Source organism: Desmodus rotundus, chromosome 2 (genome assembly GCF_022682495.2).
Source record: "Desmodus rotundus isolate HL8 chromosome 2, HLdesRot8A.1, whole genome shotgun sequence".
Lineage (NCBI taxonomy): Eukaryota > Metazoa > Chordata > Mammalia > Chiroptera > Phyllostomidae > Desmodus > Desmodus rotundus.
Genome location: NC_071388.1, coordinates 60,136,203 through 60,149,037, shown reverse-complemented (window position 1 = coordinate 60,149,037; position 12,835 = coordinate 60,136,203). Strand labels below are relative to the sequence as shown.

Sequence of the window (12,835 nt, the reverse complement as noted above, 5' to 3'; positions counted from 1 at the left end):
TGCTATTAAGTATTAGTTGTGGAGAAAATCACATAAATCATGTGAAGATGTATAGAAATATTTCAAAATATTTGATGTTCTGTTCTTGATATTTGAAGGATAGTAATGGAAACTTGGAGCTGGCAGTGGCTTTCCTTACTGCAAAGAATGCCAAGACCCCTCAGCAGGAAGAGACAACTTACTACCAAACAGCGCTTCCTGGCAATGACAGATACATCAGTGTGGGAAGCCAGGCAGACACAAGTGAGTTCGCTTTCTCTTTCTTAGTATTTTATTAAGAGCATAATGAAAATTTTCCTTGGGAATATATATATTTGTGTAAGCAGAGGTGAAGGACAATGAAAGAGCTACTTTAAACTTGGTTCTTTTTAGTGTACTTGAGCAAATGTTTTTATTAGCATCATTATATATTTTTTTCCAGTTGAAGAGTAAAAGGTTGTATTTAAGTTATTTTTCCTGTTATAGAGCATTTCACATAGTATTTGTTGTTTTGAAATAGGGAACAGCTACAGGTGTTACTAAACAAACAAACTTTTCTAGAATTTTAAATGGGGACCTTAGGGGCCTTACGATTATTTTTGAAGATAAAATATTATTTCTAATTACTGATAGGTTTACCATTTCATAGAATTTCCTTTCCCTCAACCCCTCTCCAAAATAAACATTTTGGGAAAAGATTTATTACCATGTAACAAAATAAATGAACACACACAGACACATGCACACATACATATGTATGGAAAATTTTACATGGGATTCTAACTTTTCTTCATAGTATGAATACTTCATGCTTATATAGCAGTCAGTTTTTAAAAATGTGTTCAGTTACCTCCATATATTATTATGGTACAATAATTGTACTCTATAAATAGTGTAGGTATTTATTTTTGTGCATTCTGGATTTGCAAAGTTTGATTACTAACTTGTATTTGGTATTTGAAGAGAATTTCTGATTTTGTTTATAGACTTTTATAAAGTTTAGAAAGCAAGCAGGAAGAACTCCTTCACATAGATGTTTATAGCTATTGATCAGCGTTAAACACTGCTTAGTGTTTGTTAATAAAATATTTTCATTTCACATTTTCAGGGTAATCTGTATTATTCCTGCACAAATGATCTTAGGTTAGCCAAAGCTAGAATACTCCTATCTTACACAGAAAATAGGTGATGGGAGGAGTTTTATACACTTAAGACAGACCTTGCTTATATCCAAGTTCAAAACAAACTATAGTCTGGCCTCTGTCTGTATCTCTAACTTCATTTTCTACTGTTTTTCTCCCACTCACACTGCGATAATACAGAATGGCTTGATGTTCTCATGCACCCAATGCTATTTAATGTCTTTTGTTTTTACATTTGCTGTTCCTTCTGTCTGGAATCCCCTCTAGCCTTTAACTCCAGACTCCTTTCTTCTGGAGTGTTTCCCTGGGCCTCTAGGTTGGACCAAGTGCTTCTCTAGTACCTAGAGCGTACTTTATTCTTAGAGAGTACTGTGTTGTTTTCAAATTATTTGCTTGTGCCTTCCAAGCTTGCTTACCAAGCTGGAAGCTTAACAAGGCAAGAGACCATTGACCCACCATCATACTAGAATGTCACAGTTTCTCAAAAAGTGTTTGTGGAATTATTTTTATATGTGTAAAAAAACTGTTTGAAAAATTGATGAAAGGGAACAAGATTATTGCAAGACAAAAAGGAAAAAGAAATGATATTTTAAAGAGAAGTGTATAAATAGAGGAGGAATTAGTATGTGAGAATAACATACCGTTCAAAGTCCGGAGGCTTGGAGAAAAAACATAATTAGGTAGAAAAAGGAAAAATAGAATGATGTTGATTGAAGGTAACTCCTTAAAGTTAAGGCAACAGTCATGGTTCAGTGTTCGAGCAGAAAGGATGAAGAGATTTTAGAATGAGAGTTGGGAGTTCTAGTGCAGTTGGTACACTTTGTGACATGAGATAGCACGTATAGGTATTCAGAGGAATAGGGATTGTAAGACTTATAAACAAAAGAAAATGTCTTGCTTGCTGTGAGAAAGTCAGCAAATATTGTTTAAGCTAGACGTTAACACCTGTTCAAGATTTTTGCCAAAGGAATAGCGAAAATGTTATGTTTAAGAAGATTTGGATAGGTGCACCGAGGGAAAAGGCAAACTGATTTCAGAAGGCATGTGGCCCATTTGGTCATAATTAAAATTTGTGTGTGTGTGTGTGTGTGTAGCTCTTGAAAAATATCCACTAAGTAATTTTATATTCCACTTGAAAGAAATGGTAGAAAAATAGAGTTTCTGGTTTCACCTCAACTGATTGACTGTTGTATTGAGCAAATTGCTTGCTCTTGTGGTTTCTTTATTGATAAAATGTGCTGTTTTTCTAACCTTATGCCAATTCATATTTAGTAATTCAGTAATTTGGATAGTGTTTCCATAAAGTTGGTTTAAAATTATTGAGAAAAAACTTGATCAGTTGTAATGTAGTGCTTGTATTATTAATAGTATCAAATTGGGAAAAATAGCTGGTGAGGTAATAGTAATTCTTTTCAATTTAACAGATTTGTACCATATTTTATAAAGTTTTAAGAACTATGGCTGCCTTTAAGAAGTAGCCCTGATTCAACATTTAAATTTTGTAGTGTCATATCGTTACATGGTTTAAAACTAAGAAATGAAGATGTCACGCATTTAGCAGATTCTTTAAATTACTATTGTGAAGAATCAAAATCTTTGTGTGATTTTTAATTCTGGGAGAGAGTGGTAAGACATGCGGGTAGGAAAGCTAAGTAATTACGAATGAAAATGTATTCAAACGCAAGCCTCTACTGAAAAAACTGCATTGAATGCTGAAGGAATGTGTAGTATTGGAGTGATGAAAGTGTTTCGAAGTTTTCGTGGGATTGTTCTACATATAAAAACCCTTTTTGGGCATTTTCTTAATTTTATGTGAAATGCATTGTTATTTGAAAGTTGCCCATAGTTTAACTTACTTCACTTATTTCTTTCAAATATGGCAAGGGTTTTTGTTTTTTTAACTCATTTTTTTAAGTATATGTCTGTTGCAACCAGGGCTAAATTATTAAAAAAAAAGCTTTGCAGCTTTAAGTGTGTCATCTATAACAATGTGGACAAAATATCTATACTTTGAGATAAAGTATCTAATGCAAAATACACATGATTCTTTGTTGATATAAGCTGGAATATAACTTTATAACTGTGGGTCTCTATTACAAGAAATAAAATATAGTTTTATTAGTGACTAGAAAAATTTAGCTTTTCAACTAATATCCCATAGAAGTCACATTTGGGGCTTGTGGGGAAATTTTCATTTGTGCATATCCGGGTACACCAGAAGGTAAAGTAAACCGTTCCATTTGATTTGAAGAATGCATATTTGTGAACCTCCACTTAATACTGAAGAAATAATTACATTTTTAGTAGTTAGTGGGACAAACATTGGCCTTTTCAGTGCATTTTTACCTTTCATTTTTGAGAGAAAAACATTTCAAGAAAAGCTTATTATCTGCATATCAAAGAATTAAGAAGTAGTGTACCTGTTGATACTATAATACCCTGTTGAGTTCTGGCAGAATGCCGAAATCATTTGTACTGTTATTAGCAAAACCTCTAGACACCTTTTTTTCATTGCTTGCTTGGGTCCTGTCCAAATTGGATATTGTGGTTTTCAGATTAGTGCCTCTCACCTCCAGTTTAAATTTGAAATAAAATCGTGTTGGAATTTTGCAGTAAAAAGTACTGATGGAATGGGGTCAGGGGAACAATGCAAGATACTGAGCAGCTCTCGCAGGTGTACTTAACAGTCGGAGAGATTCTGTGAAGCTTCTGTGTCATGGCAAACTCTGTCGTAGACAGGACCATACGTGGCTGTTACCAATTTGAAATCAAATAGTCGTATTCTTTCTTTCATGACCATTAAATGCTTTTGAACTTTTTTAAAACAGGAAAAAAACAGTATATGCCTACCAGAACAAGATGTGCCACAATTGAGCAATCAAAGTATGGATCAAAAGATAAGAGAGATTTAGGTAGGTAATTTTAACACAGAAAGTAATGCCACCTACTGGCTTTAGTTGTAGAGAACTTGGTATAACACATTGGAATAAGTGTTAAGTGGTCTATCCTTCACCTATTTAGCATCATTGTATTCCCCCACCCCCACCCCAAGGAACTTGAATGCTTTGTAAGGATTGCCTAGAAGGTGAGAAAAATGTTGAGGTTATGTCATAGAGCTCTGGTCTTGGCCTAAAAGTGATTTAAAGAGCAAGTGATAAATGGATCCAAGTCTAATACTATCATTACTGCTGAAGCTAAATCCCTTATGTTAATCAGCGTAGGCTTTTATTAATTGAACACTGATATTTTTTCCCATTCCCCAGATTTTTTAAATAACTGCAGATAGAAAAAAATGCAGTGGAATTAAATCTCTTTTTCCATCAGGATTTCTGGAGACATAAAACTATTTTGGAGATTCACCAAAAATCTGGGCTAATCTTAGAAATGAGATGCTACAGTGGTGTGCAGTTACTGGTAACCGATTGGATGTAATTAGGTTTGCGTTCCATTAGACGGGCACTGTCAAAGGACTTGCATAACTTCATGGATTTTCTCTAATTTTAGGGCAGAATGAAAGTCACGGTCTTTGCAGTTCTTGTTGACTAATATAGAATGTTAACTAAATTGTCCTCACAATCCAAGTTGGAAAACAGTAGAATTGATGACAAAACTCAGGAATGGCTCATTTCCTATTTATTTTCCTAATTGATGCTGCCATTACAATTTTAGCAGCTATTAATAAAAACAGAACAAAACTATTTAGAGCTGAGCTGCTCAGCACAGTTATCAGTAATTACCCGTGGTACCCTGACTGGTGTGGCTCAGTTGGTTGGGTGTTGTCCTGCAAACTGAAAGGTCACAAGTTCAACTCCCAGTCAGGGTACATGCCTGGGTTGCTAGTACAGTCCCTGGGCAGGGAGTGTATGAGAGGCAACTGATGGATGTTTCCCTCTCTCATGCTGATGTTTCTTTCCCTCTCTTTCTCCTTCCGTTTCCCTCTCCCTATAAATAAATAAAATCTTTAAAAAAAAAAAGTCACATGTGGCAACTTAAATTTAAATATAAATTAAAATTAAATAATATTAAAATTCACCAGACTATTAATTATTCTTGATTATTAGTAATTAATAATAATATTAATATTTTAATAATATTAAATTATTAATATTTTAATAATATTAAAATTCGCCACTAGTCACATGTGACTAGTGGCTACTGCATTGGACAGATAATAGTGCAGATAATAGTTCATTTCCATTACCGTAGAAAGTTATACCAGACATCTGTTTCTGAGATTTGATGAGTTCATCAGTGGGAAGATGGGAAAAGGGGAATATCTTAAGAGAGCTGACTGAGGGCAGAGGAAAATGGGAGAGTGGAGTGTAAAACAGTTTACATTGCTTATATTATCCTTGTTTAAGTATTCTCTTAACATGATACTTTATTATACTATTTGTCCTTTCACTTACTAGAAAAAATTTTAGATGGATAGAGTATATGTTCTGAAGTCTTCTAATTCTATGAAGATGCCTTACTAATTTTTATCTCTATTCTGCAGTCTCTAGATATTTTTGTTTGATTAACCAATATTTGTTGATTGCCTAATATGTATCAGGCACTTTTTTAGGCCATTGAAATTCACAGAGTCTCCATTTATATGGGGGAAAACAGACAGTAAGTAATAAATAAATAATGACAGGTAGTAGTATTTGATGGAGAACATTAGCACAGGGTAAAGGGACAGAGTGTGACTGAGATACAGTTGCAGGTCTGGCACGGGATATGGTGTTTTAGATACAGGGCCAGTAAGGAATGTCTCTTGGATGAAGTCACATTTCATAGATACCTAAGAAGTGAGGGAGTGAACCTCGTGGATGTCTGAGGGAAGCACATCTCAGGCTAGGGCCTCACGGCAAGAGTGGATTTGGCTCAAGGTGAGTTGTGAGGACACAACTGATGTTGAAGCAGAGGGAGTGAGGGTGAGAAGGGTCGTATACTCAGTCCCAGCCTCCTGCTCACCATCCCTGTGCTCACACTTGCCTTTCTCTCTAAGGGCACTCCCATCCTTCTGGTGTTTTTGTTTGTTTGTTTTTGTTTTTTCTTTTTCATAGCTCTTCCTAATTTTCCAAAACAACCAATTAATTTGCAGTTGTGTCAGCTTTTGTGTGTGTATATATATATTTTTTTTCTTTCAGTTGCTCCTGTGCTGGTACATATTCTTATTGCAACTCTTCTTGAACTCTTTTCAACACCTTAACTCCTAACTCCCAATACAGAGTTCTTTCTGCTAATATCACTCCCCTGCCTAGAAATTTTTGCTGGTGGTAAATATAAACTTGGCTTATTAAAAAACAAAAAGTATTTCTCCTAGGTTTAGCACCATGTAAATAAAGAAAACAATGGAAAAACTTATTTTTCTTCTGAAATCAAAATCTTTATACATTGTAGTTCAACTAGATTATGGGCTAAATTACCTTTTGTCAACTAGTGTAGATGCCTCATTGTCATTGAACATGTTATTTTCATGGTAAATGAGTTTAACAATTGCATACATTTAAAGTCTAATTTATTGGTAAACTGATGGCTGCCTGTCGTTTGAAGTTGGCAGAGAAGTGATTGGTAGTTAAAGTTCACTCAAATTGCAATTCTTTGGAAAGTGAAAGATTTATTAGGATGAATGTTATGTTTTAGTCTGTAAATTTCTGACTTCATGGAAAAAATTTTTTAATTTGGGCAGACTTGAAAATATTGGAGCTTATAGGCTTTCGTGACATGTGATTTTCTGCAGTGTTATTCAACTAACACTAACATGCTTATGCACTTGATTGGGTTCACACCAATATTGGGTTGGCCAAAAAGTTTGGTTTTTTCTGTAAGATGGCTCTAATAGTGCTTAGTTTCTTCAATTTCATTTGAAACAATTTTATTACATTGTATTGTGACAGTTGTCATATGCATTTTAAAAATTATCAAAATTGCCCTGGCTGGTGTAGCTCAGTGGACTGAGCATGGGCCTACAAACCAAAGGGTCGCTGGTCTGATTCCCAGTCAGGGCACATGCCTGGGTTGTGGGCCAGGTCCCCAGTTGGGGGTGCATGATAGGCAACCACACATTGATGTTTCTCTCCTTCTCTTTCTCCTTCCCTTCCACTCTTTCTAAAAATAAATAAATAAATAAAACCTTTAAAAAATAAAAAAAAAAATCAAGATTGGTGAATTTTTATGTAGCCATTTTAATATTGAAGATGGAAAAAAAACATGCAATACTTCTTCAGGCACGGGACATGCCTGAAGACTCAATACTTCTGACACTAGATGTGTGAGTTTTTTCCCCATGAACAACCAATTCACCAGCAGTAGCTGGGTGTCCTACAATTTAATTCAGTTCTGAAACTATCTCCAGGTTCAGGGTCCAGTCCCACAAGACTGCCACCACTTTGGAAGCCATTCACAAGTAGTGAGTCCCAGGTTACCCACACTTTGTCTGACTTGGCTACAAATTGGAGGTTCTCACAACCCCTTTCTCAAGTTTGATAATTTGCTATCATGGCTCACAGAACTCAAGGAAACATGTATATTTACTGGTTTGTTATGTAACAAAGGATATGATAAAGGATACAGATGAACAGCCAGGTGAAGAGGTCCGTAAAGCAAGGTCTGGAAGTGTCCCAAGCACAGGAGCTTCTGGCTTGTAGAGTTGGGGTGCACCATCCTGCCAGCGTACCACGTGGATATGTTCACCAACCAAGAAGCTCTCAGAACCCTCTATTTTAGTTATTTTTCTGGAGGCTTCACCAGAGAGGCAGGATTGATTATTAACTTAATGTTAGGACTTCTCTCTTCCCTGGAGAGTAGGAGGTGGGGCTCAAAGTTCTAAGATTTGCACCATAGTTTTGTCTTTCTGGTAACCAGTGTCCATTCTGAAGCAGTGTCCATTGGACTCTTAGGAGTCCACCAAGAGTCACCTCACTAGAACAGAAGATGCTTCTATCACTCAGGAAATTTCAAGTGTTTTAAGAGCTCTGCATCAGGAACCAAGGTCAAAAACCAAGTGTTAGAACAAAAGTTGCATCTTTATCACTTATTTTGCCCTTTGCTTGATTTTATAGCATCATGCATTGGTAATTTAGAAAATACTTCTTTCAAATATTGGAGGAATCTCTACATTATAAAACAAATGGAAATTTTTAGTATTTGATTTCATCAGAAGAGCTTTTAAGTACTGGGAAGATACTAAGGTCACAATGGTGGAAGCAAGTTTAACAAAGGTCCAATTTTTGCTTAAAATTTTCATATTAGTCATTGACAACAAATACTCTTATTTGTTTTCTTCCAAGTGACAGGTCACTTTGTTAACTTTGGAGAAAATGCCTTCCAAGTACTGAAGCCTGAATACTCATAGTTTGTAGTCGATGTTTTTTTGAGTAAAAGTAGTGTTCCATGAAGAAACCAGCCAGTTGAGCCCGCAGCTGAAATACTGCACTAGTGCCTGCTGTAGAGCAGCAGCCTGTTTGGGTACACAGCCAGAGTACTTCCCATGTTGTGAGAGTATTAAAGAACGTGTAAGTCAGTGTTCCAGATTTAATAAAAATTTCCCCTTTTTATCAGGGAATTAAGAGAAACTAGACCTTTTTGAAAAAAAATAGTGTGTGTAGTTATGAGGAGTATAATGAATTGTGCACACAGCTTGGTTCTGCTGTTTTGATTTGTGCTAAGAAGCCGCAGTTTTAAGGCACTGTGATTCCGCATCATCAGGGCAAATGCGAGCACAGTAGAACAGGCAGACATGTTAGTAATACTGTGAGAATATGTTTTCCTTAGGGTTTTCCCTTTTCTCATAGGGTTATGGGGATCCCCAGGGACCCATGGACCACACTTGGAGAACTGCCAGTATGCAGAAGAGACCACTTGATTTAATAGTTAGAAGACTTAAATCAAAGCCCATCTACAATCTTTATTCTTATAATGTTATACTTCACAACTTGAGTTATCTCATTTATGAAATAGGATTAAAAACATCTTGCCTTGTTATTTTCTTTTCTGTTGCTTGAGTTACAATTGATAAATTATGAAAAGCTCTGAGTTATGATTGTTGCTATTCTGATTTAATTTTCTGCTCTAGCCAGTTTGGTTTACTTACCAGTCATGAAACAGTAAACACTCTTGATTGTTTCAAAAGAAGTTTAATGGGGGTTTGGGTCCTTCAGGAATCAGTGAAGGGACTGTAGTTCAGCCTTCTGAAAGGACACCCAGATTCTTGCTGGATCGGCCAGCCAGAGGAGCTACTCCCTCTGCCACAGTCAGGATGGGTGTGAATCAGGCCGTGTCTGGGACCCCTGAGTTCAGGAGCATGCCTCTGTAGCTGTAGCCCAGGGAGCAGGCCGCCAGGATCAGGCCACAGCCCCTGACTGAGCTGTGCCTGGATGTTGGCGTGCAGAGCCTAGCTTCCACTTCTCTATCTCTTGACATCCCTTAGACTGGAAACTGGACAATGGAACACCCCACATCTCTTCGGTCGTATTGGAGAAAACAGCCAAAAGCAGGATAATGGTTTCCCCTCACTTCTGCCTTCCAAATCTCACGTTAGCGCATCCAGTTGGTAGACTTAAATTTTACCCAAAATTTCAACCACAAGTGAATTGGGAAGATAGGTTTGTTTGTTTGTTTGTTTTAATCTTTACAGCTTCTCTAGTTGAAGAAAGCACAGTAGGAGGATGAGAGAATGGAGTCTGAGGGCTAATTGATCATATCTGCCAAACTGGTTTATCTGCTTCTTTGTGCTTTGCAAATTATTTCCTTTACTTCCATTATTCCTTCTGTACTCATCCAAGTTATAGTCATTACTTAATGACTCATTTTCATGCCTCTCTCGTCCTACCTTTCTCTTCGTCAGTATTCATACGGACTCCTGCTGGACTGGATGACGTCCATCTGCAGCTGTGCTCCAGCTGGACTTGCATTTTGTAAGCCAGGCTTAGGAAACCTTTGGGTGGTTGGTGTACATAGTCAGGCTTCAGCATTTCAGTTACCTTGCTATGTAACTTTACTCCACATTTTATTTGATGGAATTTGTGGGGGATCCTACTTACTACATTCTTGTGAGATTTACTATACTAAGGACATTCAAAAAACACCTTCCATAGATAACTATTATTTCTAATATTTTTAATATTCTTATAAGGTACTGTTTGGAGAAAAAAAGTGTGGATAACAACAGAAGTAGGCTTTTGAAACTGTCAATATACATTATTTCCTACTTATTAAGTGTGGGATATTCTTTTCTAGTATCTGTATAAAACCCTTTAGCCAGATGGTAAAATGCAGGTACCTTATTTCCAATGCCATATCCCATTTTATTTGTCTGTTGTAAAATTCCAGGATTACACAAAAAAATTAATATTTAATGTGGCGCAATACAAATAAACAATGAATATAGAACTTGTTCAAAATATCAATAAGCATAATCCTAGCCATGCAGAGATAAGGTAATAATAGCTATACTTCATTCTCTTTCTCATCATATTCTTTTGTTAAACCCCTACTTAGCAACAATTATGATCCCTATCATTGTTTAAATGATAATGGGGATATTATTGTCATCTTTTGGGTTAAGGAAATTGACCAGTTTACATTGGCAAATCAGATTTTAAAAGTTTTTCTAAAGTACAGTGATAATTATGGCCTTTATTTTTTGGATAAAGAATACTTACAGCACCACGACTATATTGTTAGAAAAAATAGTATCATTTATTTGTATATTTCTTTTGGTGAAATAAAATCTTTTTATTAAATTTAAAGGGCTGCCCTGGCCAGTGTGGGTCCGCTGGTCGGAGCCACACCTGTATACTGCCCTGTATACTGAGGGGTTGGGGGTTCAATTCCTGATCGGGGCACACGCCTAACTTCTGGATTGGATCCACAGTTGGGCCGCGTATGGGAGACAACTAATTGATGTTTCTCTCTCTCTTCCCCCTTCCTCTCTCTCTAAAATCAATAAACACATTTAAAAAAATATTTAAAGGACTGCAGGTTTATTAAATACTTCAGAGGGTACAGAAGTGCTTTTTATAGAAGATGAAAGATCCTTACACTTTCTTCTCCCTTAACCCTCCCTCCTCAAAATGAACCACTGTTAACAGTTTGGTACATACTTCCAGACTTTAAAAAAAATGTATTTGTGTGTATGTGTGTGTACGTGTGTGTATACACACACACATAGTCGGTTAGTTTTTGAAACATAATTTCTGACAACTAAGCTGTTAATTATTATACATGACAGATAATATCTAGGTGGCCACTTGGGTGAACTATATTGTAGTGTGTGTGTGTGTGTGTGTGTGTGTGTGTGTGTGTGTGTGTGTTAACTTTGGAAAGCATAAATGTGAATGTTGATTTTGATTTTTGTTAGTAAAGACAGTAGCTTTTAATCAGAGACTATGTAATAAATACTGAGATTCCTGCAATGAAAATATTTATGCTGCTATTGTTTTAGACATATTTTAGAGAAGATCTTTAAGTTTTGAAGTATACCAACTTAATAATTGTTTTTCGTTTCTTCAGAGAGGCTCTCATACATAACTAAGTTAGCGTTAGCTTTGGTTTGAAAGAATATATCGGGGATAAAAATATCCATGATAAGAATTACCTTTCATTTTGTTTGACTTTTAATTTTGAGTAAGATAGTTTTGCTTTTCAGATGTGATTGATCTCACTGGAGATGATAAAGATGATCTTCAGAGAGCAATTGCCTTGAGTTTGGCGGAATCAAACAGGGCGTTCAGGGAGACTGGAATAACTGATGAGGAGCAAGCCATTAGCAGGTAAAAACACAATTTGTATAAATAGATACAAGTACTATCTATAATATAAATAGTAATTGGCTTTAATTTCAAGAGGCACAAAGATATACTATGTTATTCTAAATAAATTATTAATATACTTCAGTATTGTTTTTATATTTTACCTAACCAAAATTTTCATATTCTAGTTCCAATTGTATTTGAAGCTTAGATTTTTAGGATTCGAAGTGGTAATATGGGGCATATATTTAGGTGTGTATTTTAATATTTCTTTGATTTTTTCCCCTGACCCCTTTTTGGGTACATTGTCCAATTTTATTTAAAATTGTCATTTATAGCTGGAATTAGCCAAGTTTTTCTGTAAAGGGCCTATTGTACATGTTCTAGGCTTTGCTGGCCATATCGTTTTTGTTGCAATGACCCCCCTCTGCTGTTGCAGTGTGAGAGCAGCCACTGATCACACATAATTTAATGAGTTGGGTGTGTTCCAATAAATCTTGATTTACCAAAACCGGCTGCCACCTGGATGCCGCTCATGGTCCATATTTTGCCAACCACTGATGATAGCATAAGGTTTTTTTCTTTTCTTCCCTTTTTTAAAGAAATTGGCAAGATTCCAAGATGTGTGATGGAATGATAGAATGTATTTTTTAATTTAATTATAGCCAGAATTTTTTAGTTTGAAATAATTTGATCCTACCAGAGGATTAATAAGTATACTTGATTTTATCACAAAACAATTCTAATTTTTTAAAAAACGTATGTAAATTATAACTAACTATAATCTTCTAAACAACTCTTTGGAGGCATTGGTAACTCTACTGAAGGAGAAATTTAACTTTTAAAAGGTTGTATGATTTTCCCAAGGTTTACAGCTTAGATGGGTCTTACGACTCCAGAGTTATTTTTCCTATAACACAGATTGGTAACAGAAAATACCAGCTTTTTTATAATTTTCTTGGCATAATAGCAATA

At 35.8% G+C, this 12,835-nt stretch overlaps 1 protein-coding gene across 8 annotated transcripts in view; it reads left to right on the top strand.

Annotated features, from left to right (window-relative positions):
* USP25 (ubiquitin specific peptidase 25) overlaps positions 1 to 12,835 on the top strand; it is a 128,475-nt gene that overhangs the window by 21,409 nt on the left and 94,231 nt on the right. For 5 of the 8 annotated variants that reach the window (XM_053918260.2, XM_053918258.2, XM_053918257.2 and 2 more), the window contains exons 3-5: positions 99 to 243; positions 3,950 to 4,033; positions 11,758 to 11,881. In XM_053918260.2, coding sequence (XP_053774235.1) covers positions 3,964 to 4,033; positions 11,758 to 11,881 — 194 coding nt within the window. In that variant the 5' untranslated portion in view covers positions 99 to 243; positions 3,950 to 3,963. The remainder of the gene's footprint in view (positions 1 to 98; positions 244 to 3,949; positions 4,034 to 11,757; positions 11,882 to 12,835) is intronic. The other 3 variants (XM_053918259.2, XM_053918264.2, XM_053918263.1) reach the window with 1 other exon arrangement.